At 45.1% G+C, this 27,464-nt stretch overlaps 1 protein-coding gene and 1 long non-coding RNA gene across 2 annotated transcripts; both read right to left on the minus strand.

The window, feature by feature from the left end:
* Positions 1-10,603: 10,603 nt before the first annotated feature.
* Positions 10,604-18,251, minus strand: IFIT2 (interferon induced protein with tetratricopeptide repeats 2). The gene is made up of 2 exons (XM_036336671.1): positions 18,043-18,251; positions 10,604-12,191 (listed from the first exon to the last, which is right to left on the minus strand). Exons 1-2 carry the CDS (start codon positions 18,045-18,047, stop codon positions 10,796-10,798), a joined length of 1,401 nt encoding a protein of 466 aa, XP_036192564.1. The 5' UTR covers positions 18,048-18,251; the 3' UTR covers positions 10,604-10,795.
* A 6,399-nt stretch (positions 18,252-24,650) lies between these two features.
* Positions 24,651-26,890, minus strand: LOC118670252. The gene is made up of 3 exons (XR_004972264.1): positions 26,710-26,890; positions 25,070-25,154; positions 24,651-24,698 (listed from the first exon to the last, which is right to left on the minus strand). It is a non-coding gene; the product is annotated as an uncharacterized LOC118670252 (long non-coding RNA).
* Between the last annotated feature and the right edge of the window lie 574 nt (positions 26,891-27,464).

The raw sequence follows: 27,464 nt of genomic DNA on the forward strand, positions 1-27,464 counted from the left end.
CTCGGGGTCGGAATCTGCATTTTTACACTCCCTGGATTTACTGTTGCAGGAGTGAAACCCAGGGTCCTTATGACTGATTAAATTTAACTTTAAATCCTAATTATAGAAATTATCTCTCTCTTTATAGATACACCCCTCAGAAATGAGCCTTTCCCCCAGGTAATCCCCCCACGCAGCAGAAGACAGGAGCCCAAATCTGACTAATGATCACAGTGTGGGGACCTCTGGTATCTTGACCTTAGTTATGTTTCAGCTCCTGACCCTTAAGAGGGAATGGCCCTCTGGCTCCTTTCCCAGGAGACCAGACCGAGGGATGCCAGCAAGAATCTCAGAGCAAGACCTGAAGAAATGACTCGCTGCCCTGACCTCACCTCCGACCAAGGAGCTCTCATCATGAGCCCCCTAATCCGTAGTGTCTTGTGATTTTGCCCTGTATAATCTGTAACCTACACACCATCAGGGTGTTAGGGCTTTTGCTCAAAAGCTTCCTGTTCTCCTGGGTGGCACCATTCATCATAAAATAGCCAGTATTTCTCCCCTGCAGTTCTCAGTGCCTAGTGTTTGGCTCTGCGAGCGCTGTGCTGTTGGACTCTTTCTGTTCTATTGCAGGAGTCCCTGTACCACAAATGGAGAAACACTATCCTAGAGGTGTTTGGAAAAGCAGTTTCCTATTTACTTGCAAAAGATAATGTAGTGAATCAGACAATCTAGAATAGAGGGAAATAAACACAGGACACCTGGATTTAGGGTAGCTCTTTGATCAGCTCTGGGATATTTCTTGAATCACATCATTGAGCCTCATTTCTTTACTTTTAAAATGGCCTAGAATGAACTGACTTTTTCCTTCCATCCAAATTATAGAAAACTGTGCCATGGGGAGATCCATTCTTACCTTCATCTAAGGCAGTGGTCCTTAACCTTGGCTGCACATTAGAATCATCTGGGAATCTTTTTAAAATCCTGATTTCTGGGCCTCATTCTCCGGAAATTCTATTTCTTTGTTACTAATGTTGTGGCCCCACCCCATAACAAAGAAACAGAATTTCCGGAGGATGAGGCCCAGAAATCAGGATTTTAAAAAAGATTCCCAGGTGATTCTAATGTGCAGCCAAGGTTGAGAACCACTGATCTAAGGTGTGGCCCTAAGGAGTGTGTCGCCATCGAAGAGTGGTCCTCACCCTCCAAATAAAAACCCCAAGGGCCTAGTCCTCCCAGTCCCTGCCCCTTCTCTCCAACGTGAGCTTAACTGAAAGGATTGAGACATTTCACCCTTTTGGCCTTTGTGCCCAGAGCTGGGACATGCTTTGGCACCTGGGTAATGACCTTACTGTATGTAAACACTTGGGTGAGTAATTTGCCCTCTGAACCCTGTCTTATTCACCTAGAAAATGAGGCTAGTAAAAAAATAACAGTTCTTCCTGCCTAGAGCTATGGGAAAGATGATAGGAGATAATGTATATAAAGCACTTAACAGGACACTACCTACTACTGATCGCGTAGAAACTGGTACAACTGTGATTACTGGTAAATTAGTGCTACAATTTTAAGTGGATTTTGAGGGGGTGAAGGGGACCACAGAGTTTCTCAGTGGATGGGACAGAGGAGGGCACCCATGAACCAGCTAACAGGTGCTGGGCGTTTCCCCATGTGGCTCTCCCTTTGACAATGTTTAGCACTGCTGGGGAGGAGCACCTAACTCCGGTGGCCCACACAGCCTCTGGGAACAGGACACGCTGGTGTGGGCTTTAGTCCATGATACTCCAGCATGCCCCTCTCAGACGCCCTCAGGTCAGTGCTCTGGACACCCCCAAGCACAGGTCGCTGCAAAACCTCTTGGACAGACCGAGGTTCTGGGCAGCGGCAGGTTTTCTGGTCAAACTTATTCATGCAGGTACAATTGATATTACTCATGGCCAGGAGCCCATTCTACAGGAAAAGGTGACCTGAGGCACTTGGCCGTGAGCTCCTCTTACTCCTCTCCGCTGCAGGGGATTTGGGAGCCCGTGGGTCTTCCTTTCCTCACTGCCTGAGTGGTCACTTGGATCCTTCCTCCCCAGGCAATCAATCCCTCCCACAGCTGTTTGATGGGAAAGGCTTCTTTTTTCTCTGTCCTCTCTCTTCTGAGGTTCTGTGTGTTGTCAGAGCTCTAACTGGTCTGTATGCACTTTTTGAAATCGTGTGCTAAGGTTATAGTTTACCTACAATAAAATGCACCCATTTTAAGTGTACAGTCCGATGTGTTTTGCCAACTGTATATGCCCAAGTAACCACCAGGAGTCACTCCTTGTAGACTATCTGCATGATCTTCAGTTTCCCGTGTGCCTTCCTAGTGGATTCCAGCCCCACCCGCCTCCATGTTCCGGCAACCATGTCTCTGCTTTCTACCACTAGAAATTAGATCAGTATTAGACAAGAGATTAGGCCATTATGTTTTGAAGAGAAATGATTTCCAGCTCTCATCACAGCAATAAAAATCAACTCTAAGCCTTCGGTTTGTTTTTCATATAAGAAATGGAAAAAATAAATGCCCATCTGTAAGAATTCCCACCTTGAAGTAATCAAATTTTCGGGGCTCAATTCCTCTCAACGTGAGTTGGGTTTGGATTTCCAATTCCACCTTGAATAATGTCTGCTGAAAAGAAAATGACAAGAAGAAGGCCTTCGGTCCTTCAAAGGAGAACAACAAAACCCCATAAAGAGGGATTCCTTAGTTCTGCCACTGAATCAGCAAAATTTGTGCCTGAGTGGATCTAACCATTCCTGCCCAACATCCCTCACCCAGCTCCCAGCTCCACCAGGTGTTCCAGGGAACAGTTCTAGAAGTTTAGAGAGCTGAGCTCCTACTCCAGAAAAAGCCCCGGAAATGAAAAGTGCCATGCTGATGAAGGCACAATTAGTCCGGAAGTAACAGGACAACTCAGGACCTTGTCTGAACCTGAGAAACGCTGTTTTGCATTCAAGATCAATGGTATCTATGCATTGCTATCTCACTGACCTCATTACTGCAAACTGCTTCTCAGCACGTCTCAAAAGGTGGGTCCAAGCTGATTGGCTCTTGGAAAAATCTTCTTTGTCTGTGGCCAGTAAATGCTGAAGGAGCTATTTAAAGGGGAAGTGGGAGTGGGGGGGAAAGCTTGCTCCCCATTTCTAAGAAATTGCCTTTAGGAGAGGGAAGAGGAACTGGAAAGTGCAAGTGATTTCACATCAGGAGGAGGAAAATAAGACAAATTTGATGAGTTCTACTATGACTCAAAGTACATTGTTTAAATGCCACTCATATACCCCGGGGTAGGTCCTAGGAATAGTCTGTAGGAGATTCAGACTCCAGGGGTTTCTGGGACCACATGATGCGAAAAATTGTTCCAGAAATATTTTCTAAAAAGTAGTTTCGTCCACTTTATCTGTGGGAGACAATTTGTACTTGGAGACCTGGATTTAGTTCTGTTTGTTCAGTTTACTAGCACTTGGGTTAGCCCTGAATCACATCACCCTGCCCTAATCTTCTGTTTTGCCCCAGACTAAATATAGAAAGCCAAACCCTGGAGATAATCTTGGGCGTTTAAGTCTCTGAGTAGTCTAAGATAATAGTTAGGTCTTCCCAGCTGTGAAATAGGAAGTAGTAACACATATTGTGTAGTGGCTGGCCAGTTAGCTGATAAATTTACATGCCTGTATTTATTCCTTGAACTCTGAAAGAGGAATACTACCTAAGACACATCTATTTTTTATTTTTATAAAATTTCTGAAGAGGTTTAGAATGAACTTCCCCAAAATGTGCCACTTTGGCGTGTGGACTGTTTTAAGCTGAGGACAACTAAGCCAGCAAACTCAAGAAAAGCTTTGACCTCTCCCTTAACTCCCTAAAAGAATTTAGATAGGAACAAGACAGTGCAAGCAATCCCTGAGCTTAAAAATAGAAGGTGATTGAAGAAAAGATTGCTTTCCTTATACAGTACACATTTGTAATGAGTACACATTTTTAAGATTGATTAAAATGTAATCCACATACCATGCAACGCACCCATTTAAAGTATAGAATTCAATAGTTTAAGCATTTCACAGAGCTGTGCAACCATCATCACAATACATTTTTAAGTTTTATTATTTTTAATTTCTTATTGATTTGAGAGAGAGAGAAATGGAGGAAACAGAGAGAGAAACATTGATTTGTTGTTCCACTTATACATTCATTGGTTGAATTTTTATTGGCCTCACCTGGGATTGAATGAGAAACCTTGGCGCATGGAGACAACATTCAAACCAACTGGGCTACCCTGCCAGGGCACAGTCAATTTTGGAATATTCTCATTAACCCCAAAGAAACTCCACACCCCATTTGTTGTTACCTCCACTCCTATTATCCCTCCCAGTCCTCAGCAACCACTGATCTACTTTCTGGCTCTCTATTTGCTTACTCTGGACATTTCATATAAAAATATTCATACAGCCCTAGCCCGTTTGGCTCAGTGGATAGAGTGTCAGCCTGTGGTCTAAAAGGGCACATGCCTGGGTTCCGGGCTCGATCCCCAGTAGGTGACATGCAGGAGGCAGCCAATCAATGAGTTTCTTTCATCATTGATGTTTCTATCTCTCTCTCACTTCCTCTCTGAAATCAATAAAAATATATTTAAAAAGAAAAGAATCATACAGCCCTAGCTGGTTTAGCTCAGTGAATAGAGGACCTGTGGACCAAAGGGCCCCCCCCCCCCCCCCCCCAGTTTGATTCCAGTCAAGGGCATGTACCTTGATTGCAGGCTTCTCCCTGGCCCGAGTCCTGGTCAGGGCCCATGAAGGAGGCAACCAATCGATGTGTTTCTCTCACATCGATGTTTCTCTCTGCCTTTCCCTCCCTCTTCCACTCTCTCTAAAAATCAATGGAAAAATATCCTTGGGTGAGGATTAAAAATAAATAAATAAATAAATAAAATAAAAATAAAAAGAATCATACAGTGTGTGACCATTTGTGACTGGCTTCTTTCACTTAGCATAATGTTTTCAAGGTCCATCTATGTTGTAGCATGTATCAGTAAGTATTTAATTTATTTTTATTGCAAAATATCATTCCCCTGTAAGGATATACCTTTTTAATCTATCAGTTCCTTAGTTGATGGGTCTACTTCTTGGCTATTATGAATAATGCTACTATGAGTATTCAGGTACAGGTTTATGTGAATATATGTTTTCATTTCTCTTGGGTACATTCCTAGGGATGGAATTGCTAGGTTGTATGGTGATGCATTGTTTAACAGTTTGAGGAAGTGCCAAACAGTTTTCCAAAGTTGCTGCACTATTTTACATTAAGGATTTTAGTCATCAATGATCCACCCCCTTGCAGCCTCCCAATAAGGTGTAGATTACCAGCAATAACACAGTAGCACTGTCAATCATAAGGAAAATTTCTAATTCATCTAACCAAGTTGTTGTAGGCAGTGGGAACAGTGCTGGGTGTTAGACCCATGGGGTCAGACTGGACCTAGGTACTGAGTTCTGGCTGGGACAGAGTTCAGAGCCAAGACTCCAACTATAAAAGGACATTTATTTAGAAAGTTACAGAGATAGAAGTCATTCGTAGAAGAGGTGTGCTGAGGAAGTAAGTTATGGAGGCAAAGGAAGGGCCCTAGGACAGTGGTTGGCAAACTCATTAGTCAACAGAGCCAAATATCAACAGTACAACGATTGAAATTTCTTTTGAGAGCCAAATTTTTTAAACTTAAACTATATACTGTAGGTAGGTACATTGTTATTAACTTAATTAGGGTACTCCTAAGGCTTAGGAAGAGCCACACTGAAGGGGCCAAAGAGCCGCAGTTTGCCGACCACAGCCCTAGGAGCTTGGGTGGGAGGATGGTAATGGTAATGCGCCTAGGAAGAGGGGGACTTGGGGAGAGGGAAAAGGCCAGAGCCTTCTGGCGGCTCCCAAGAGGGAGCTGCACTGAGTCCTCCTTCCTAAGGGTTTTAAGGGGGAGATTTTAGGGGCGGTCCCAGGGAAAGATCTTAATAGAATATTTAGCAGCTTTCCAGGTGTGTCCTTTCAGGGGGTGTGGTCTCTCTCCACTGATTGGTTGGTGGGCACCAGGGCATGGGGGCATTATTCAATGCAGCTGGTCCTGAGGTCAGCTGTGGCTGGTTTTGTTGCTTATCTGAGCCTGGAGCTGAAATACGACTGAGGCCTAGATGTTATCTCTAGAGAGGAAAGGTCAGGGGGTTCAAATCGCAGGACCAGCTATATCAGGGGTGGACAAACTTTTTGACTCGAGGGCCACAATGGGTTCTTAAACTGGACCGGAGGGCCGGAACAAAAGCATGGATGGAGTGTTTGTGTGAACTAATATAAATTCAAAGTAAACATCATTACATAAAAGGGTATGGTCTTTTTTTTCAATAGTTTTATTCATTTCAAACTGCCCACGGCTGAGCTATATACTAAGGGAGGAAAGATCACCCTGGGGGCAAGGTCCCACCCTACGATTGTCCTTTGCTAGGCACCCAGGGCTTTCCACCCTGGTGACTTTCTGTACCTGGCCCATCATCCTTGCTCTGCTCATGTCTGTCTAACTGCCTACCACAAACTAATTACCTTTCCCCAAAGTAAATGATGGGGAAACGGTGGAGGCAGGGAGGGAGGAGACAGGAGCTTATGGTCTCCAGTTGGAACCCACATTTCCCAGGTTGAAATCCAAGATTGATTGTGCAGATGGCAGGGATCCTAATCCAGTATTGTTTGTGTTTATCTTCAGGACTCTAATGCTGTCTCACTTCCGGACACAGACTGTGCGAGTCAGTTAGTTACCAGGAAACCCCTGGGTGGGCCCCGGCTGCCTGTCGCAATGTCCAATAACGAAGGCAGGGTTGAATCATATAAGGCACTTATTGAGAAGGCCAGCCAACCAAGAAGACAAGGGGCTTACAAACATCCCAAGCCGGCCTTACAGCAAGGTGTCGGGGACAGGATTATATAGGGAAAATGGACTGGGCTGAAGTTGGGAACAGAATGCGATTACATGCAGTCCTGCAGGTCAGCAGACGTCAACCATTGTTCTTGGTTGTCAGGCAATGAGATGATGGCTTGGCTCCTGGTGGGGTCGGCCTGATCATGCTTAACAGTTCTGCTTGCCTGCTGGGTACAGTGTACATTGTCTGCAGCTGAATCACCTCCTCCATCACTTTGTTCGGGATCAAAGTGGGTACGCAGGTGCACTGGCCTGAGACATGAAACTTAGATTAAAAAAAAAAAAATTAACCCTCTGTTCCCATATAAGAAACTTAACTCTCTGCTCCCATGCATATATGTATTTTAGAATTTCAAAATAATGTCATTATTTTTTAGATTAACTCAGGTGCTCTAGCTATCAAATGATACGTCCCTCTACCCAATGGACATGAGGTAGGAAGGAAGATGAGTGTGGAGCATGACGCAGGTCTGCTGCCTCCACCGGCTGTCTGAGCTCTGCAGGAAACGCACGACAAACCCTTCACTGAGGACCCTGCAGCTGAGAAACAACTAGTGCGACTTGGAACCCAGACAAGGATGAGAGGTTCTCCTCATTCCTTCATGGGTGTGACTACACTGGAGAACAGCTTTGGCTGGGATGTCGGTGCTCTCCGGGTGGCAATCAAATACATGGAATGATGAGATGTCTTGGAGCCCTTTTTTCGAGAAGACATTGAGGGCTGTGGGTGCTGGAACCATGCCAGTAGCTCATTCTGACAGACTAGTTCATCAACACTTAGGAGGCACCTCTTGGGGGCATGTTATTTACCAGGGTGAGCTTATGAGGAGAGTTAAATGTCTTGCACCGGGAGATGTGGTTAAGAGCCAGGGAATTACAAGTCATTCCAACTAATGTGGCTCCATTTGTTTCCTGGCTAGTGACATTTCAGGAAACATAGTTATATATAAAATGTTCTTCATTGTTTTCCAAATGTCTCCGCTAGTTTTAAGTCCTCAAGTAAATATTAAGTGTAATATGTCATATCTCTTGCCTACCCGTCCCACCTTATTCCTTTTAGGGTTCTGTTCCTAGTAGTATGACATCCTTGAGCAACACACGTGCATACACCTGGTGTGCCTTCTTTAGCACACTGGAGGTGCCAATGGTCTTCACTCCAGGTCAACAGAACATGCCCAGTTTCCTTCCCTAGGCACCAGATCCAGTAATTACTCAGGCAAAGTGAACTAAACCTTCCCTTGAGATATATACACCTGTCCAATTCCGTCCAATGGAAGGAGTTTACCTTTGCGGCTGGTATGAATCATGTTTTCCACCAGAGAGGCCTCTTGAAAAACAGGAGAGACTCAGGGCTTCATGTTTCTTTGTATTCTTTACTTATCAAGAAAAACTATTTTTTACTTATTATGCCTTTGAGACTGCCTCCAGGTGGGGCATAACACAGCATCAGGGGCACCTCCTCATTTCTCATGATGGAGTCAGACAAGGAGAGAGAATGTGGATAGAAGCAGATATTAACAAGATTTAATGGAGAAAAAGACAGCAGCCCTCCCCCTCTCGCCTCCCCCCCCCCCCACCTCCATTGTCAGTGTGGAGGCAGGCGTTTGTGTGCACGAGGGTGCATGGTGGTGGGTGTCAGGGCATAAGCTGAAGTCCTGAACTCTTTTAAGAAAGCTGTAGGGGAAAAAATGTTCTTTTCAGTGGCTGTGATGTGAGACCAGCCTAGGTTATTGGAGCCAGTTCATACCCAGTGTAACATTTCATTTATCTGTAGCTGAGTTGGAGGATGTAAGGTACACCAAACTTTCAGAAAAACCAGAACACCCCTTTATGTTCCATCACATATACATTATGTATTAATTAAATCTATGACTTTTTTTTTTCAGGAATCCATACTGTGCATACGGATGGTCTCAGGGCACACAACATTATTTCTGATACAGAAAATAACACAAAAGCCATTGTCACAGTAGTTGGAAATTTTAATAGAAAAAGAACCTTGATTTACATATAAGGTTTAAATTGCTTGATGAACATGTTAATATAGACTTAATTTTATTGAAACATATTTGATATATAACATTGTGTCAGTTTAAGGTGTACAGCATGTTGACTTGCTACATTTTTACATTGTAATATGATTGCAATTGTTTGACATATTTTGTGGTGGGACTAATTAAGATCTAGTGTCTTAACAAGGTTGATGATTACAACACAGTATTATTGTCTATATTCACTGTCCTGTGCATTAGATTTCCAGAACTTCTTTATCTACTAGTTGCAAGCTTGTACCCTTTAACAGAATCTCGTGTCCCCCGCCCCCTCCAGCCCCAGATAACCATCTTTTAAATTTGAAGGCATTCCAACAGACAAACATTTTGCAACCCGGAGAATAACTGATGATCTCGTGCTCGGCCAGCTGACTGTGTTCTGGGTCACACAGAACTTGACATTTGCAGGCTATTCAGTATCTACCTAGAAAATTCCAATTGCTCCAAACATACCATTCATTTGGGTGTTTTCATAAAAATGTTCAGGGTTAAGAGAACTTTTATATCACCGAATTTACATTTCTAATGGTGGCAAACCCTTCCTTTACTGATGTAATTTCCCAAGACCTTTCACTAGCTCCTTAGCCACCAAATAATTCCCTGTTCTGCTGCTTTCCTAGCATCTTGAACCTGGGGGTCATCAAAGCATTTTTTTTTAAACAAAGCAAATACATTTTCCTAATAGTGGCTAAGGAAATGAAAATTTCTCCATATGATTACAATCTACAATGACAAACCAGCAGCATTCCTCTCTCTTGCTCTCTTTTGCCTACCCTGTTCCTACCCCTATGGGTGAGACATTTATTTTTAAAGAAAGGTATTATTTTGGTTTCTAGCATACTTTACAGAATCCTTTTTTAAAATAGTAGTTTGTTTGTTTGTTCTTTTATTTATTTATTTGGAGAGGAACAGAGAGGGAGAAGAGAGAAACATCAACATGAGAGTGTAACATCAATTGGCTGCCTCTTGCATGCCCCCACCAGGGATCAAGTCGGAAACCTGGGCAGGTGTCCTGATGGGGAATCAAACCGGCAACTTTCAGTGCATGGGACGATACCACACTGACCAGGGCCAGAATCCTTTTTAAAAAAGTCTTCACATGTTGTATTACGATTGCAGGGAGAGCAGAGTGAAGGCAAAATCTCCCCCATGTGCCTCTCGAACCTCTGTAGTGTGATTGACTGACCCCATTACTTGGAGATATGTCGCTTCTGGATTTGACTTATTTTCTGCTATTTTTCAAACTATGGTCCCACCTCAGTTAATAGGACGATTGAACTGCTGTCAGGTAGGACATCTAGATTAAGGATAATCTAGGGCAGTGGAGAAAGAAGGCAGGAGAGAGAGAGAGAGAGAGAGAGAGAGAGAGAGAGAGAGAGAGAGAGAGAACACCAGCCCTATCTAAGCTCTAAGCTTTGGTCCCCCAGCCTTTGGGTGAACCTAGAACATTCCGGTAATGGATCTCAAATGACACCAGTGATGGGAAAGCATTGCAAAAATGGACCAGTGTTACAGATGTCAATTGGGAAATGGCCCCTTTACCAAGCCACAGGACCTTACACGCCTGCCCCTACCCCCCGCCCCCCCGCCCCCCCGCCCCCAACTTAGTCCCTCTCCTGAAACTCCCTGAGCAACTCAAGCAACTCACAGTCCTGACCCAATCCAGGACTGTGGCCACACTCTTAGTCCATGCCTACGCCATACTCATAGTTAAATATTTTGATACCAACTGCGAGAAGGGGTTTTGCTTCCCTGCCAGGAGTAGCCCTATGGGCACCACCTCCTGATTCCTCATTACTCCACGAAAGATGCCGAAGGGCTGAGGCGTCCGGAGTTCACACCCCTCTCAGAGTTTTCATCTGCTGGCTGCCATTTCTCATTCAGCTCCTCAAGACACGCCAAGATACGCAGAGCCTCGGGATCGTCTCTATTTCTGGAAAGCCTGGCTTTGGCAATACCTCGCAGTTTGTATTCCATCTTTCCCGTCGCCTTTAGGTCCTGGTTTATTTTCACGCCCTCTAGAAAGTGGTGGATGGCCTTGCTTTCACACTTCATTTGAAACCACTGAAAGTTGCCATATCGGAGATGGAGCACTTGCCGGTCTACAGCCGTGAGCTCTTTGCTGAATTCTCTCTGGAAATAATATTCTGCTTCTTCGTACTGACCCGCCTGGAGGTGGAGGCAGGCAAGAAAGGAGCCGACATTGGCGAGGTTTCCGTTGAGCTCATCAGCTCTCTTCAGATGACCCACAGCGTGTCTGATCAGTTCCTGGTAGTCCTCTCTCTCCCCATACCCTCCTCTCAGGCCTCTCTTCTCATACTCGTGGACTTTTGCCCGATAGCACACCCCAAGATGGCAATGCAGGTAGGGGTTGTTTGGCGAGCATTCGACAGCCCTTTTAAGCAGTTCGATAGCTTTGTCCACGTCATTTTTTTTCCGATACAGCATTGCTGCCCCGCGAAGCACATCTATGGCACAGGGGGCTTTCTCCACAGCTTCTTCAACTAACCTCTCTGCTTCCCTTTCCTCGTTCATCTTCTGCAGTTTCAGAGCCAGGAGGACTTTAATATACTGGTTGTCAGGATTGAGCCGAATGGCCTGCCTCAGCGCATCGATGGGATTCTTAGGCCCTGACCACTCATCCAGACGGTAGCTGCAAATGGCCAGTCCCGAGGTGTACTCGGGGTGCTTCGGGCACTTTTCCAGACACTTCTCAAAACACGCCTTTGCCCTTTCCGTGTACTTTCTTCCGCACTTCAGCCGCGACCACCCTTCTTCGCAGTCCAGCTCAGGACCCTCCATTCTGTAGGGGCTGGAAAACTTCTTGCACGTTTCTCGGACCTTGTCCACGTAGACTTGAGCCTCCGAGTGTCTGCCCATGTGATAGTAGACCCAGGCGTAGTTGCCCCAGGTGACCAGGCTTCGGAGTTCTGCTTGGTCAGGGTGCTGCTGCTGGATCAACGCTTCGGCTTGCCGCAAGCATTCCAGCGCCTCCTCGCCTAGGCCTCTGTGGTGTTTTATGTAGGCCAGCAAGTTGTACGCCGTAGCTTTGAACTCGCCGTTCTGCAGCTCGGTCTGGTGACACACTCTGTCTTCAAAATCATCCAGGGAATTTTCTCCCCCTAAGTTCCAGGTGAAGTGGCATTTTAGCCGCCGTAGACTGCTCTCCAAGGAGTTCTCGGTGGCCTCGCTGTGGGGAAAAGCAGAGAGATGGACATGTGAGACACAGCACAGACTCACCCGGCACAAAGCAGGGAGCAAGACAAACGCAGTCCTCCTCCGAAAGGGAGCGAACCCCAATCAAAAAAGAATATTGCCCGGACGGCATGGCCCAGTGGTGGAGCGTCACCCTATGAACCTGGAGGTCACAGTTCGATTCCCGGTCAGGGCACATGCCCAGGTTGCGGGCTCGATCCCCAGTGTGGGGTGTGCAGGAGGCAGCCGACCAATGATTCTCTCTCATCATTGATGTTTCTCTCTCTCCTCCTCCCCTCCTGTATGAAATCAATAAAAATATATTTTAAAAAACATTTCCTTTTTAAAATTTCTGTATTTTGGCATATGCGTTCAAGCACGGGGAAGCAGAAATCAAGTGACTGGGCAATGGAAGAATTAGGGAGAGGACAGTGGGCAGGTTTCCCTAAGGAAGGTAGCTTTGTTAGGGTGGCCAGCCCTCTGCTCTCTTCTTGGGGGGCCTCTGCAGGGGCAGCCAAAGCTGTAGAACTGATTCCAGTGGAGGCTTTCTGTGCTTTCTGGGAAGGCTAGTTCATTGATTTTTGTTTGTTTCTGTTCTTCCTCCTACCTAGCATTCACTTAAAAAAAAAAAAAAAAATATATATATATATATATATATATATACACACACACACATATACATACATATATACATATACATACATATACATACATATATATACACATATATACATATATGTGTGTGTATATATATATATATGTATATATATATATATATATATATATAATTGATTTCAGAGAGGAAGGGAGAGGGAGAGATAGAAACATCAATAATGAGAGAGAATCATTGATTGGCTACCTCCTGCATCCCCATACTAGGGATCAAACCCACAACCCAGGCATGTGCCCTTGACCAGAATCGAACACAGGACCCTTCAGTCCACAGGCCGCTCTATCCACTGAGCCAAACCAGCTAGGGCTGACATTCACTTTTGAACTGTAGCTTTATAATTTTGTCTTCTTTGAACATTTTGCCAACCTGATTTTAATCTTGGCTACTCCTCTGAGATTCAATGCCATATTAGCATCTACACTTTTAATTCCTTGGTTTCCTTTAATTTTTCTTTTTTATCTCTATTACTTTCTATTTCCTGCCTAATTATTTGAGCTTTTCCTATGTACTTAATTGAGTTTCTTTGTTTAGCCAAACCTTTTTAAAATCAAATCGGTTTTGTCTTTTTATTTTGACATTCTATTGCCTTGTTTTAAAATTTTCCATTTTAACCATTTAAATCTTAATTTCAACCATTCTTTTATTTTTTAAAAAATATATATTTTATTGACTTTTTTATAGAGAAGAAGGGAGAGGGATAGAGAGTTAGAAACATCAATGAGAGAGAAACATTGATCAGCTGCCTCCTGTACACTCCCTACTGGAGATGTGCCCACAACCAAGGTACATGACCTTGGCCGGAATCGAACCTGGGGCCTTTCAGTCCGCAGGCCGACGCTCTATCCACTGAGCCAAACCAGTTAGGGCTCACCATTCTTTTAAAAATATATATTTTTATTGATTTCAGAAAGGAAGGGAGAGGGAGAGAAAGAAACATCAGTGATGAGAGAGAATCACTGATAGGCTGCCTTCTGTACATCCCACACTGAGGATTGAGCCCACACCTCAGGCGTGTGCCTTGACTGGGAGTTGAACCATGACCTCCTGGTTCATAGGTCAATGTTCAACCACTGAGCCATGCCGGTCAGGCTTAATTTCAACCATTCTTAATTTTTACTAATTTCCCCTACATTTTTATTTTTTACCTCCTAACCTGATTAATCTATACTAATAAAAGCCTAGGTGGTCCTCGTGCGTGCGTCGTAGCCACAAGATGGAGGCAGCCGCTCTGCGCAGAGGAGGCCGGTCCCGGCATCTCAGGCGGGTCGTGGCAGGGGAGGGCAGTTGTGGGTCATCGGGCCTGCAGGGGAGGGCAGTTGGGGGCGATCAGGCAGGCAGGGGAGCAGTTAGGCATCAATCAGGCCTGCAGGGGAGTGATTAGGAGGCAATCAGGCTGGCAGGTAGGAGAGCGGTTAGGAGCCAGTGGTCCTGGATTGTGAGAGGTTATATCCAACTGCCGGTTTAGGTCTGATCCCGGACATCCCCCAAGGGGTCCCAGATTGGAGACAGTGCAGGCCTTGCTGAGGGACACAACAACCCCTCCTCCCCCCCTACACGAATTTCATGCATCGGGCCTCTAGTATTATATATGTTAACAATGTCTTAAACTTTTATTGTGGAATAAATATAATCACTCCCACCCCCAACTTCTTAGGTTGTTGATTTCTGTTCTTAACATGTTTTGTTGAGTTGATTTAGTAATAATTTTGCATTTGTTGTTTAATAATTTTCTTTTGAAATTTTATTTTTCCTCTTCTGTGGATTGCTTTCATGACAAGGTGTTAGACGTGTGGCTACAAGAGGAGGCTCACAAAACAGCCAGCTTTCTCTCTCACAGGAAAGGCTCTCTTTCACTTAGGGCGCCCTAGGAACTCTTCTAGAAACATTTCTCATTCCCTTTAGTGTTGGTCCTTAAAACAAGCAAACAAATGAACAAACCCAACCAAATAGAAACAGCAAACAGACAAATAACCCTGTCTTGAATAACTTCGCTGATGAGGAGGTTATAACTCACAAATAGCACCAAATTGTTTTTCTACATTGCCTAGACCAGTGGTCGGCAAACTTGCGGCTCGGCAAACAGCAGCTCACGAGCCACATGTGGCTCTTTGGTCCCTTGAGTGTGGCAGTATTTTGTGGAAGACCCACACTCAAGGGGCCAAAGAGCCGCATGTGGCTCGCGAGCTGTGGTTTGCCGACCACAGGCCTAGACACTGGAGTCTCTGAAAAGTTGCTTTTGCTCATTTAAAAAAATTTTTATGATATATATTCCCTGGCCCTTTTATCAGGAGCTGATATTCTAAATAGTATGGATTCTGACATGAGCAGCCAAGACATTACACAATCATGTAATGTGGCAAGGATCGATCACTTTTGAAATATTTGCCCAAATGAAAGATTATATTCCCTCATTTGCTCCTGTCCCCTAGCTTTCACATTGTATAGCCCCTTCCACCTCACAATTTGATTGGACCATGGCTGGGGACCCAGACGCAAGAGGAAGCTGGGAATGGAACTGAGAGGGAGCGAGGGAGCCTGAGGTGGTTTTCACACATTAAGAAGGGAACTGTGCAGGTTGGGGGTCTGATGGGACCGCATTCTGCATTATGTACTGCAGAGAGGGACTCAGATGCACTTGGATAGGACAGGGTCTGGGTCCCCCAAGCGCCCCAGTGTCCTGTTCTAGTCCTCCTGGGGTTGCTATGGTCCTGTGTGTGGAGTCCTGGGAATCATTCCAGGAACTTTAAATCAGCACCTGCTCATTTCTGTTACTTGAAACAAATGGAAACTTAACTACCCCAAGTAGAATAAAAAAAATATAGGAGGGAAGTGGGTAGGGATTTCCTCTCAGGGAAGGAACCTGTGTTCTTTCAAAGACCCAGGCGGGTCTTAGCGAAGGGCTAGGTTGTCTGAAGTCTCCTGTGTAACCGGGAGGGTGGGGCAGAGCCCAGGAGCGTGACTTGCTTGGCGTCTGCATTGTAATGACAGCAGCCTCCCCTTGGAAAGCTGATGTCCAATCTCACCTACTTTCCTTCTCAGTGAGCTCACAGGAAGATTTCCTAAAGCACATGAGCTTTCTTAGCTCCTTTCTCATTTTAGAACAGAAACACAGAGAATGAATACAGCTGAAATGATCTCAGACATAGTTAGTTGTGCATTTGCAGGATAGAGACAGTTAATGTACACACTTACATACAATCCCTGTGAGCAGCCCTTCGAAAGGCAACCAATTTCACTGCATAATTATGGATTATTTTGTCCACCGGCAAATCAGAAGCTGGTCCCAATACCTGCTTCCTGGACATATGCTTGTGACGTATGCTCCTGATGCCCCTGGAAGTCCTAACTGTTTACAGCACAATGTGTTTGCCCTGCTTCAGGTCTGGAGGAAATCCACAGGGACACTGTTCCCCAGGCCAGAGCGCGTGCTGCCTCCGCAGTGAGTGAGAGCAGTAGCAGTAGCAGCACCACCCAGGAGGACCCTGTTAGACAGCGGTTCTCAACCTTCTGGCCCTTTAAATACAGTTCCTCATGTTATGGTCCAACCATAAAATTATTTTTGTTGCTACTTCGTAACTGTAATGTTGCTACTGTTATGAATCGTAATGTAAATATCTGATATGCGGGATGGTCTTAGGCGACCCCTGTGAAAGGGTCGTTTGACTGCCAAAGGGGTCGCGACCCACAGCTTGAGAACCACTGCTGTTAGAGCTGCACACCCTTGGCCCTCATCCCAGCTCTGCCCAATCAGAATCTGGGGGTTGAGCCCAGGAATCTCTCTTTAACAAATTCTCCAGGTGATTCATATTTGAGCTCAATGCCTGGTGAGGGTGCCTATAGCTAAAAATCAAATTAGAAGAGAGACTGATGGGTCTGTATGATCATAAGAAAGATTCGATGAGAGGACCATGCTGAAATTCTAAGTAGAAACAATGCTGAGTTACTATAGCAACACACATCTGGAAATATCTCAGATCTTTTCTTTTTTTCTATCAGGCAAACATGGAGACTAACAGAAAAAAAAATATCTTTCCAGAAGAGAGACCAGGAAACTTCAAGACGGGTGGCAATGTGCCCTCCAAAGGTAATGCTGGGGCCGGTGTCCCTGGGTTCTGGAGCTCCCAGGAACGAGGCTTGGGCGTCCAGTCTGGTCACCCCGTCCTCAGACTGGAGAAAAAAGCAAGCTGTCTTCCTACCCAATAAGCTAGTACTTCCTCCTCAGGGCAAACTTCTGTTTCTGAGGATCATCTCCAGTTTATACTTCAGACAGGACGACTCTAGCCAATCAGTTGAATTTGGGGGTAAATTATATTTCTGTTAATGAATGAATGAATGAATGAATGAAAAATGCATTTGGTCCGTCCTGATGCAGATCTGAGATGAACTGTAAGCACAGAGAAGGACAAGTACCATATGATTTCACTCACATGTGGGATCTAATGAACAAAATAACCAAAAAGCAAAATAGAGACAGACTCATAGGGAGCAGGCTGACAGGTGGGGGGGGGGGGGGGGGGGAGGGGGGAGGGGGAGGAATGGGCCCGCAGAGGGATTGAGCCAAAAAGGGAAAGAACTTACTGACAGGGACAACAGTGTGGTGATGGGAGAGGAAGGTGAAGGTGGGAGAGGGCATGAGGGATAAGAATGAACATTTAACAACGAACGAACAAACAAACCTAACAGAATTTGAACATAAAAAAGTAAATAAATTCCACCTTCACAGGAAGCGGGTTGCTACCCTGAGTGCATTTTAAACACTGCTCAAAACACACACACACCCACCACCACCAACAAAAACACTGCTGACACTCTAAACGTTGTTCTTATTTTGTTAACTAAGAATCTTACTTAAAAAACTCCTCACGTAGTTCTTCAAATAAAGAAACAAAAAGGAGTCTCCAGGATGGCACCCCCTCCCCCTGTCCTCTCCCTCCGCCTCCCCCGCTCCCTTAGGAACTCAGCTCTCGGCTTCCCCGGGGCCGGTCGCCCTGAGGAAGCAGAAGACGGACTCGGCAGTAAACAAGCCCGCAGCCTAGAGACAGGAGCCTGGGGAAGGCTGCGAGCAAACTCGCAGGCAAAGCTTGCGGGGCGCCGGCCCGCTGGGAGCGCCGCTGAGGGTTTGCGTCCGCAGCAGGACTGGTCGGACTCTCCCAGCGCCGCAGGGAATGCCTACCTCATGGTCGCCGCGTCCTTCTCCGCTGTGCTGTGCTGCGGGGAGGCTGCTGTGCGGGCTGCTGTGCTTGCTCCCCAGCCACCTTCCTCCTCTGTCTGCAGCCAGGGCTGAAGACACCTATATATGGGGGCACCCCCGTTTCTTCGCCTTGTCTTTCGGCAAAAGGCTTTGGGAAAGGGAAACTGCAACTGCAAAGTGAAACGGGCAGGGCTCCAAGGGAACGGAAGCTTCAGGAAGAGCCACGGGGGGTGGGGGGTGGGGTGGGCGGTGAGTCAGAGGGAACTGCCCTTGGTGAATTGTGTTGATGTCCTGCATCAGCTGACATCCAGGGCGTCCAGCGGGGAGGGTACAGTTTCCCAGCACCCCGCCTCCTTATTGCAGTGGTCAGTGGTCACCCACCCTCACCCAGCCCACCCTGATCGCCAATAGGACTGGCCGGCCGCTGCCAGGAGCCGTTAGGTAACCTCCAATGGGAAGGCGGTCTTTGGTCAGTTTCATTCACTGCTGAACCTCTTTTTTTTTTTTTTTATAAATATTTTATTGATTTTTTACAGAGAGGAAGGGAGAGGGATAGAGAGTTAGAAACATCGATGAGAGAGAAGCATGGATCAGCTGCCTCCTGCACTTTCCCCACCGGGATGTGCCTGCAACCAAGGTACATGCCCTTGACTGGAATAGAACCTGGGACCCTTCAGCCCGCAGGCTGACGCTCTATCCACTGAGCCAAACCGGTCAGGGCATGAACCTCCAGTTCTTACAATAATACATGGCACACAGCAGGCATTCAAAAGTAGTTTTTTAAAAAAATACATACATATTTTTACTGATTTCAGAGAGGAAGAGAGAGGGAGAGAGAGAGAGAAACATCACTGATGAGAGACAATCATTGATCGGCTGCCTCCTGCATGCTCCCCACTGGGGATCAAGCCCGCAACCTGGGCATATGCCCTGACAGGGAATTGAACCGGGACCTCCTGGTTCATAGGTTGATGCTCAACCACTGAGCCACCCTGGCCGGGCAGTAGTTGTTGAATGAATGAATGCAGGATAGAACGGTGGACTCTGATGTCAGCTCCTCCAGATTAGAAACCAGGCTGCTTTTGAATGCTGGGCCACTAGCAATGATTGAATGGCTCCATGTTTGAGTCTCTTCCCCTTGAAATGGAGGTAATACTCTACCAACTCACAGTGGTGTCTGGGGCTCACACGGGTGGATACACGAAACACATTCTTCTAGGGAGAATAATGCCCGGCACACAATAAGGAAATGTTAGTTTTTATTTTAATTAATAACGCAGCGCTTTAACCAAAGCGACCAGAAGGGAAACTTGCGACATTGGCTTTTTCCAGAGCTTTCGCCTCTCTGACATCTCATGACTCATCGTCACTGACTCAGGGAAAACAGCCCGTGACCTCTCTACACACCGCTGGCTTCCCTGAGGTCCACACCCCTGTAAGCCCCCATGGGTCGCCTTGGTATTCTGCACCCCCACACCACACTGGGCAGCCGTAGTGGTGTGTTCTGATAGAGGAAGTGTACCTTCTTTGCTCTCTCCTTATTCATACCCTTAATCACAAAGGGATTGCCGTGTACATAGACCCAAGGGGGGGACGCTAATAGCACCTGGTTTCTTTGAGGCCAGGAACTTACACAGAGCCTGGGAGAAACTGAGGCTGACTGAGGCTGACGAGCCAGGTGGTTGGGTCTTGGAGGAAGGGTGATTTATTGCGCATTTTTCTGCCCAGGACCGGGTGGAAGCTACGCTTCTTGCAATCCTATACCCTTTTATTAGGCTACACAGCTAAGCCTATGCCCGTTGGAAATCTGTTCTTTTAGGTCTCACTTTTCTTACAAGTTCTTTTACGTACTTATTGAAACGTATTGTTAAATGTGCAAGAAGTGCCGAACTAGGAAATTAGGAACATTGTGGGTTTTGTTTTATTTTTTTGGAATTGGCACGCAAGGAAACAGTTAGACATGTTTCAGTCCTATTCATGAAGGTGCTGGGTGGGGAGAAGCTCAGGGAAAGCACGTGGCCACTGTGTTGTGAAGCGCCTAGATCAGCGGTTCTCAACCTGTGGGTTGCAACCCCTTTGGGGGTCGAACCACCCTTTAACAGGGGTCGCCTAAATACATCCTGCATTTACATTACGATTCATAACAGTAGCAACATTACAGTTATGAAGTAGCAACGAAAATAATTTTATGGTTGGGGGTCACCACAACATGAGGAACTGTATTAAAGGGTCGTGGCATTAGGAAGGTTGAGAACCACTGGCCTCCATGTACGGATTCACCTTTCAGGAGTCTGTATGGCCACAGGCCGGTGTGATCTCAGCAGGGATGAGTCACCTGCTCTGGCTGCTGGGCTAGAGTGAGAGTACATGGTGTGACTGGGAAATAGAAACTGGAAAGGAAAACCAACTCTCTCCTGGCAATAGTTTCTGTTTTGAGAAAAATGAAACGAGACTTCCTATTACTCTGCTTGTTACAAATATTCCTGTCTGTCTTTACATAGGCCTCAGGCTGCCCCTGCCTTAACCTACACTCAGGGAGAGACCTTGTTTGCTGTTCCCAGAATGAGAAAAGGCCACCTTGAGGACCTGCATCAGCTACACGGTGGTCCTGTAATTTCTCCCTTCTCGTGCTCCTTCCAGCTTACTGTCATTAGCCCCAGAGCACTGCATATTCTTTTATTATCTCTAAACCCAACCCACCTCTATACTAGTATTCAACTTTCTTGAATTACTCAGCTTGAGTTTGACATCAGTTTCCTGCTAGGAACCTGACATACAGAAAACAGAGAGGAAACCTTAAAAACCAAAACCCAGCTTTAGCTGGTTTGCTGGACAGAGCCTCGCCCTGTGGACTGAAGGGTCCCGGGTTCGATTCCGGTCAAGGGCATGTTGCTGGCTCGATCCCCAGTAGGGGGTGTGCATGAGGCAACGGATCGATGGTTCTCTCTCATCATTGATGTTTCTATCTCTCTCTCCCTTTCCCTTCCTCTCTGAAATCAATAAAAAATATATTAAAAAAAAAAAATCAAAACCCAGGGTCTGAGGACTAATAGGCAGATGAAATTAGGGTATTCTCTTTGTGACCTGGGGTAAGCTGTTTAGCTCCTATCTTTTGTGAGGATTGAATGAAATAACATCTGAAAAGTACCTCTAACAGTTCCTGGTAGATAGGAAGCATCTGAAAATGTGACTTACAGTATTAGTATTATCATTATGTGGAGCAATAAACATGAATCAGGTGAGGAATCATCTCATTCAGTATGCACAGCCGCCCCAGGAGGCAGGTGGTATCCCATTTACAGATGAGAAATTGAGAGACAGAGTTTCTTTCACAATAAGTACAGTGCCATATCAATTAACCGTGTGTGTGTGTGTGTGTGTGTGTGTGCGCGCGCGCGCGTGCGTGCGCGCACTCTCCCCAATCTCTTATCCACACCTATTATTATTTTGTGGTAGGACATTAATCTACATGTTGCCGGGAAGGTATTTTGCAAACGTGATGAAATGCCATCATCAGTTCACTGGAAGCAGGAGAGCATCCTGGATAACCTGGTGGGCCTGGTTTAATCAGTTGAAAGGCTTTAAGACAGAGCTGAGGCTTCCTTGATGAAGAGCTGCTGCCTGTCGCCGGCAGGCAGCCCACGCCCCGGAGTCCCAGCCTGCCTTTCTTAACGGTTTGCCCTATGGGTTTGGACTTGCCTAGCCAGCCCTCACAATCACATAGGCCAACTCCTTACAGTAAATCTCTTACTATATACCTCTTCTTGCTTCTGCTTCTTTGGTTGAATCCTGACTGATGCAGAGGTTTATGAACAAAGGATGTTCATTGCAGGATTAGTTAAAACTGCTTAAAAATTTAAACGAACTAAATGATGGTTCATAAAAAATACTTAAAGGCATTATGGAACTATCAGTTGAACACATGAGTTTGTTTTAGCTTTCTCCTCAAATCAGATCCTCAAGGAGAAGAGAATAGTAGAGAACACAAAGGCAACACAATCTTGGCAACTCTGAAAGAGCTAGACCAGAGGTAATTTCCTCATGCTGTACTAAACTTGAGAAAACCATCTGTCAGCCGTGGGGGAAGTCCGAGAATCAACCCAATTTATATTGCAGACTACACCAAAGGCTCAGGAATTAATGGCATGGAGCAGTCTATGAGGATCAATATCTGAATAGTAAGAGTTCTACAGAGGCAAAAAAAAAAAAAAAAAAAAAAAAAAAGAAAAGAAAAGAAAAAAAGAAAAGGAAAAAATATTCATGAAAAAGCCAATGAAAATATCCACTAAATTTTCCCTGATTGAAAGCTATAAGTTTCCAATTGGGAAAAAAAAAATAAACCTTTACGCCGAAACCGGTTTGGCTCAGTGGATGGAGCGTTGGCCTGCGGACTGAAGGGTCCCAGGTTTGGTTCCGGTCAAGGGCATGTACCTGGGTTGCGGGCACATCCCCAGTAGATGTGCAGGAGGCAGCTGATCGATGTTTCTCTCTCATCGATGTTTCTAACTCTCTATCTCTCTCCCTTCCTCTCTGTAAAAAATCAATAAAATATATTTTAAAAAATAAAATAAAATAAATAAACCTTTACCAAGTAAGCTTTTAGAACACTGATGACAAAGAGAATTCTAAATGTTCTGGAGCTGGGGGCGGGGGGATTTATAAAATAAAATCCAAATGTTTTTGGACTTCTCATCAACAATAGTTAAAGCTAGAAGACAAGGGAGAAATGTCATCAAAATAGTGCAGGCAAGTAATTTCTAGCATAGAATTCTAAATATAGCAAAATAATGAGAGGAAAAAATAAAGACACTTTTATACATAAAAGTAAAATGTTTACTTTATATGCGCTGTTCCTCAGGAAGCTGGGAGGAGAAGTAGCAGTAAACCCAGGGAAATAAAGAAACGGGATTTAGGAAGCACAGGACACAGTGCAAGGGAAGGTCCAGTACCAGAGGGAGGTGAAGGAAAACCCTAAATGAGGGGGAAGGGAAATCCTTGCTACAGGTCTCAGGAGCAACCAGTGTAGACAGGAGCCGGTCACATATCCTGTGAGTGATTTCCATGGAAATGTGAAAGTGTCAGCTTACCTAATATTTGAAAATGGGGAGAGGAGATCTATTCAACTGGAGGAGAGTTTGGTTGGGGCTGAGATAATGATCATTACTTAGAAAACTTAAAAAAAAAAAAAAAAAAAAGGAAACAACACACCTACTTTTTTGTTTGTTTCCTTTAACGTGGGGGAAATATGAAACAAAATACAGGAAAACAAAGGTCATTGTAGAACAAAACAGGGCTCAGTTGTAAATAGCATTCATGTGATTGTAATAATCTAAATACTGAATGTTAATCTAAGACAATGCCATTGGCTGGGAGAGGCGCTGTGTGTGCATGTGTATGTTGGGGGAGGGAGTTCAGTGGCGAAAAGCCAATACATAAAGCCTAACCATTTTAAAACATTTTTAGAATTTCCAAGATAAGCATATTATTTAGTATAAGGAAATAACACAATAGCCACTAAAAGAATTATAAATGGTTGCCTTTAGGGAGTGGGAAATGAGGTGAAGGACTGTTACTTCTCCTACCTTGTAGATCACGTTGACTATTTCAGTGGTGTGAATGTATAAATTTGATTAGACTATAAAAGAAGAAATCGGAAAGGGAGGAAGGAGGGAAAGAACTAAGGAAGGAGAAAATGAGGAATAAAAAAGAGAAGGATGGAGGGAAGAAAGAATAAAGGGAAAGAAATCATGATGCATCCATACTTTGCAACATTATTATGAGGCCTTCAATAGTCATAGTATTTTAAAAAATTTATTAACATGGGAAGATTTTCACAAAATAATGTTAAGTATAAAGACAAGGTGAAACTATAAATAATATGCACTCTAAAGTTAAAAAAAATCCCCCAAGTCTGTTTTATAAGTTTTGAAATGTTTTATTTCTGGTTGGTTATATAAAATAGATGATATGAATTCCCCCCTTATATTAGCTGGTACTTTTCCAGGGGGTTTAAGTGTGCTTATAGTATTTTTATCCTTAGGAATGTTTTTCATAATTTTAGTTTTGTTGTTGTATGAGTGTTCTTTTGTTGTTTAAAGATTATTGAGGCTTAAAAACAAAACAGGAAAGGGAGGATGGGCACTGGGACCAACCCAGTCCCACTTCTCTAAGTATTTGGAGAAACAGGACTTGGTTCTTGGAGATGTGCATTAAGGTTAGTGCCTGACAGTGGGTCTTTGAGAAAGTGAGTTAAATCCACCCTTTACTAGGACAGCCACTGCTGAGCTCTGATAAAGAGATACCTTTCCTTTAAAAATTATAATTAAACTAGAGGTCCTGTGCATGAAATTCGTGCACAGGTAGGGTCCCTAGGGCCGTTCTGTGGGGTGACTGGTGGGGCAATTGAGGGGGCCCCCCACTTGCACCTGGTTTTGGCCGGCCTGGTGCCTCCCGCTTGCTGGCCCTCCCCCCTGCTGCTGGCACCACTGGTCAGAGCCTGCGGGCTGGGGGCAGCTCCTGCGTTGAGTGTCTGCCCCCTGGTGGTCAGTACGCATCATAGTGACTGGTCGTTCCACCATTTGGTCGATCTGCATATTAGGGTTTTATATAGATAGATAACCCCAAACTCCTGACTTTTCCTTTCAAATAAACAGAAAAATAAAAACTTGTAAGGACATTTCTGCCTGGTTTGCATTCTTAACTGATTAAAATTTGCCCACAACAGAATGAAATAAACTCACCCCTCCCCCACCCCCAAAGCTTCCTCTCTTCCTACTTCAGCCTCTGGCCACTGGCTGGTTAGGACTTCTAAAATCTTCCATTATGGAGAGCCTGTGTGAGTTAGGAAGTGCTACAGACTTTTAAATTCCTGGAATGAGTAGTATCTAGATGAAAGTACGTTAAATATTTAAGCAGATGCTGAAATCAAGCACTTGAGAAAAATCTGACTTAAAATTTTCAGACACTAGACACAATTTCAAGGGATCAATACAAGATAAAAACCCTTTACCTCATGGTTGTAGGCCAAGTGCTGCCCTGCAGTGTCTGGCGGAGACTGGTTGCTGCTCAAAGTCTGCCCGAGCTGACTGCAGGTCCTGAGGACAGAAAGCACAAGAGCTGCTGTTTTTTTATACCAACCACTCAGGGGTCATTAGAGAAAGTCTCAGTCAGCTCCGGAAAAGACTAGCATATCGGGAGGAGGCCCGGTAGGCGGAGAGCAACTGGTATGAAAACCTTTTCTCCTGGTCCCCTTGGCTGACCACCCTCCTGTCGTCCCTAGCGGGCCTGACAATCCTCCTGTTGCTAGGTCTCCTTTTTGGCCCCTGCATTGCCAAATGCCTCCTCGATTTCATACAAAGTCGAGTACACACCCAATACTCCAGAATCTTAGAGGAGGATGCTGAATCAAGGATTTGATTCCCGTAAAAGACCAGAAGGGAATGTAATGAACGCCCCAGGGCTCAGGAACAATAGAAGGTTACAGTTAAATTAGGTCATCGCAGTCTCTGGCTCTGTTGGAAAGACCACAGCTCCCTCTTAGCATTTTTTACAAGCAGGTCACGGTTTAGCCAGGGGTGAAGAGCCTAACCTTTCTAAGGTATGAGCCTGTGACCTTTTGGGGGTATGAGTCTGTAACCTGTGACCTTTCAAAGGTATGAATCTGTGACCTGTGTTGAGAAATGGAGCGACGAACTTTGTGTGTGTTTAGCCAACCGTTTTGTGGTTTTTGTGAATAAAAGCTTACTTCTACATCTGGTCGGGGCTGCAGTTCAGTCCTTGCTACGGCAGGGTGCTGTAACTGCAGTTGCTGGCCAGCTAATAAAGGCTCCTAAATTCTACCCTTTGGCTCTGGTGGTTGTCTCTTACGGATTGCCCCATAACAACACCAAGGGGTTGAGCCAGGAGATAAGCAACAGTAAGCCATGAGCTGCAAAAACACCCATCCTGCCATTCCAAGCACAAAAAGCAAAATGAGTGCTTCTTTTTTCCACTCTCCAAACCACACGCAAAAATGTCCCCTGACTCACCCTGACTGGAATCAAACAAAGGAGAAAATTCTGGGAGACACAGTTCCGTCTAGCCACGTGGACACAGTACAAAGCTCCCACAGTTTACCACTCAATGCTGTTGTTGCCTAACTGAGTCTCTGCTATGTGAGCCCCAGGGCTGGGCCACCCGCAGATTGAAAGCCCTTTGAGCTGAAGAAGGTGGTGAAGAATAAAATGCATTCTTGATTTCCGGGAGGATGGCAGAAGTCATAGCACCAGAAGCCTCTTCTAAAAATAACAGCAGCACCAGCGAACCAAGTCATTCTGCATCTGTGTGTGCTCTGAGGGGAAGGGAACTCTAACATTGTCTATCCCCAGGGAAGTCACCTCCCTCCCATCAGACATGGAAAGGCCCGTGCCTATAGAAGCCCTAGAACCCATCCTCCTTTCTTTAGTATCTTCTCCTGGTCGAAGGCATGCTATGGAAAAGCTCAGCGTGTCCCCTCCTTCTCCCATCTCCCACTCCCCACACTCACTTTCTGCTTCAGAAAACAGAACAAAGGCCCATGTAAAATACTTTTCGCAAAAATCATTGGGTGTCATACATGAAAAGAATCTATGTGGGTCCAGTTACCTGGATGCAGGACTCATGAATGCTCACCTTCCTTGGGGCTCATCCAAGCAGTGTGGGAGGAGATTTAACTGTCGGCTTAGAATGCTGCTTCCTCAGAATGGAAGAAGCCTGATGGGGTGGCGGGGAAGAGCCCCAGTACTTACTTACATGGTGCATGTCTGCCAATTGACTTGAAATCACGTGCTCATTAAAGCCACGGACAGCGTGCTTCCTGCTGTGCTGCAAAGATAAGGCAGGAGCAGTTCTGAATCCCTTTTGTCAGGGGACACCCAGCCCCCACACTCCATCTCTCTCCTTCCTATGCCAAGGAACAAGATGTTCTTACACTGAATCCTGAACATGTGTCAGTTTGTATTTCTCAAAAAGAGAGAAAAAAACGCAATGAAAATAAATATGAAAAAAACTTCTCTCCCAAAGAAGAATTTGGATGCCAGATGTTTAGTTTAATTAAAAAAAGAAAATTCAATTCCTTCAACACTTAATTGCTAAAGAATCCTAGTGTTCTGAAACTGTGGGCTATTTTTGTTATTTTCTTTGATGTTTTCGGTATTTTCTAAAGTTTCTGTGTGTTCTTTTTCAAATAAGAAACTTAAAAGAAAAATGGCGTGTTTTTTTTAAACACTGACTTTTGTGGAGGATGTAGAAGGCAGCTTCTGTGGAGGAGGAAGGTAGACTGGCCAGCAGGAACCAGCTCAGGAGGGGCAGGTGAGTAAGCCAAGCTCGCCCCCTGGTGGGACAGCCTGTTAGCTCCCTTCGCTACTCTATGGTTCCCTTGCAGAAAA

This window comes from Myotis myotis, unplaced genomic scaffold, assembly GCF_014108235.1.
Source record: "Myotis myotis isolate mMyoMyo1 unplaced genomic scaffold, mMyoMyo1.p scaffold_m19_p_15, whole genome shotgun sequence".
Classification (NCBI taxonomy): domain Eukaryota; kingdom Metazoa; phylum Chordata; class Mammalia; order Chiroptera; family Vespertilionidae; genus Myotis; species Myotis myotis.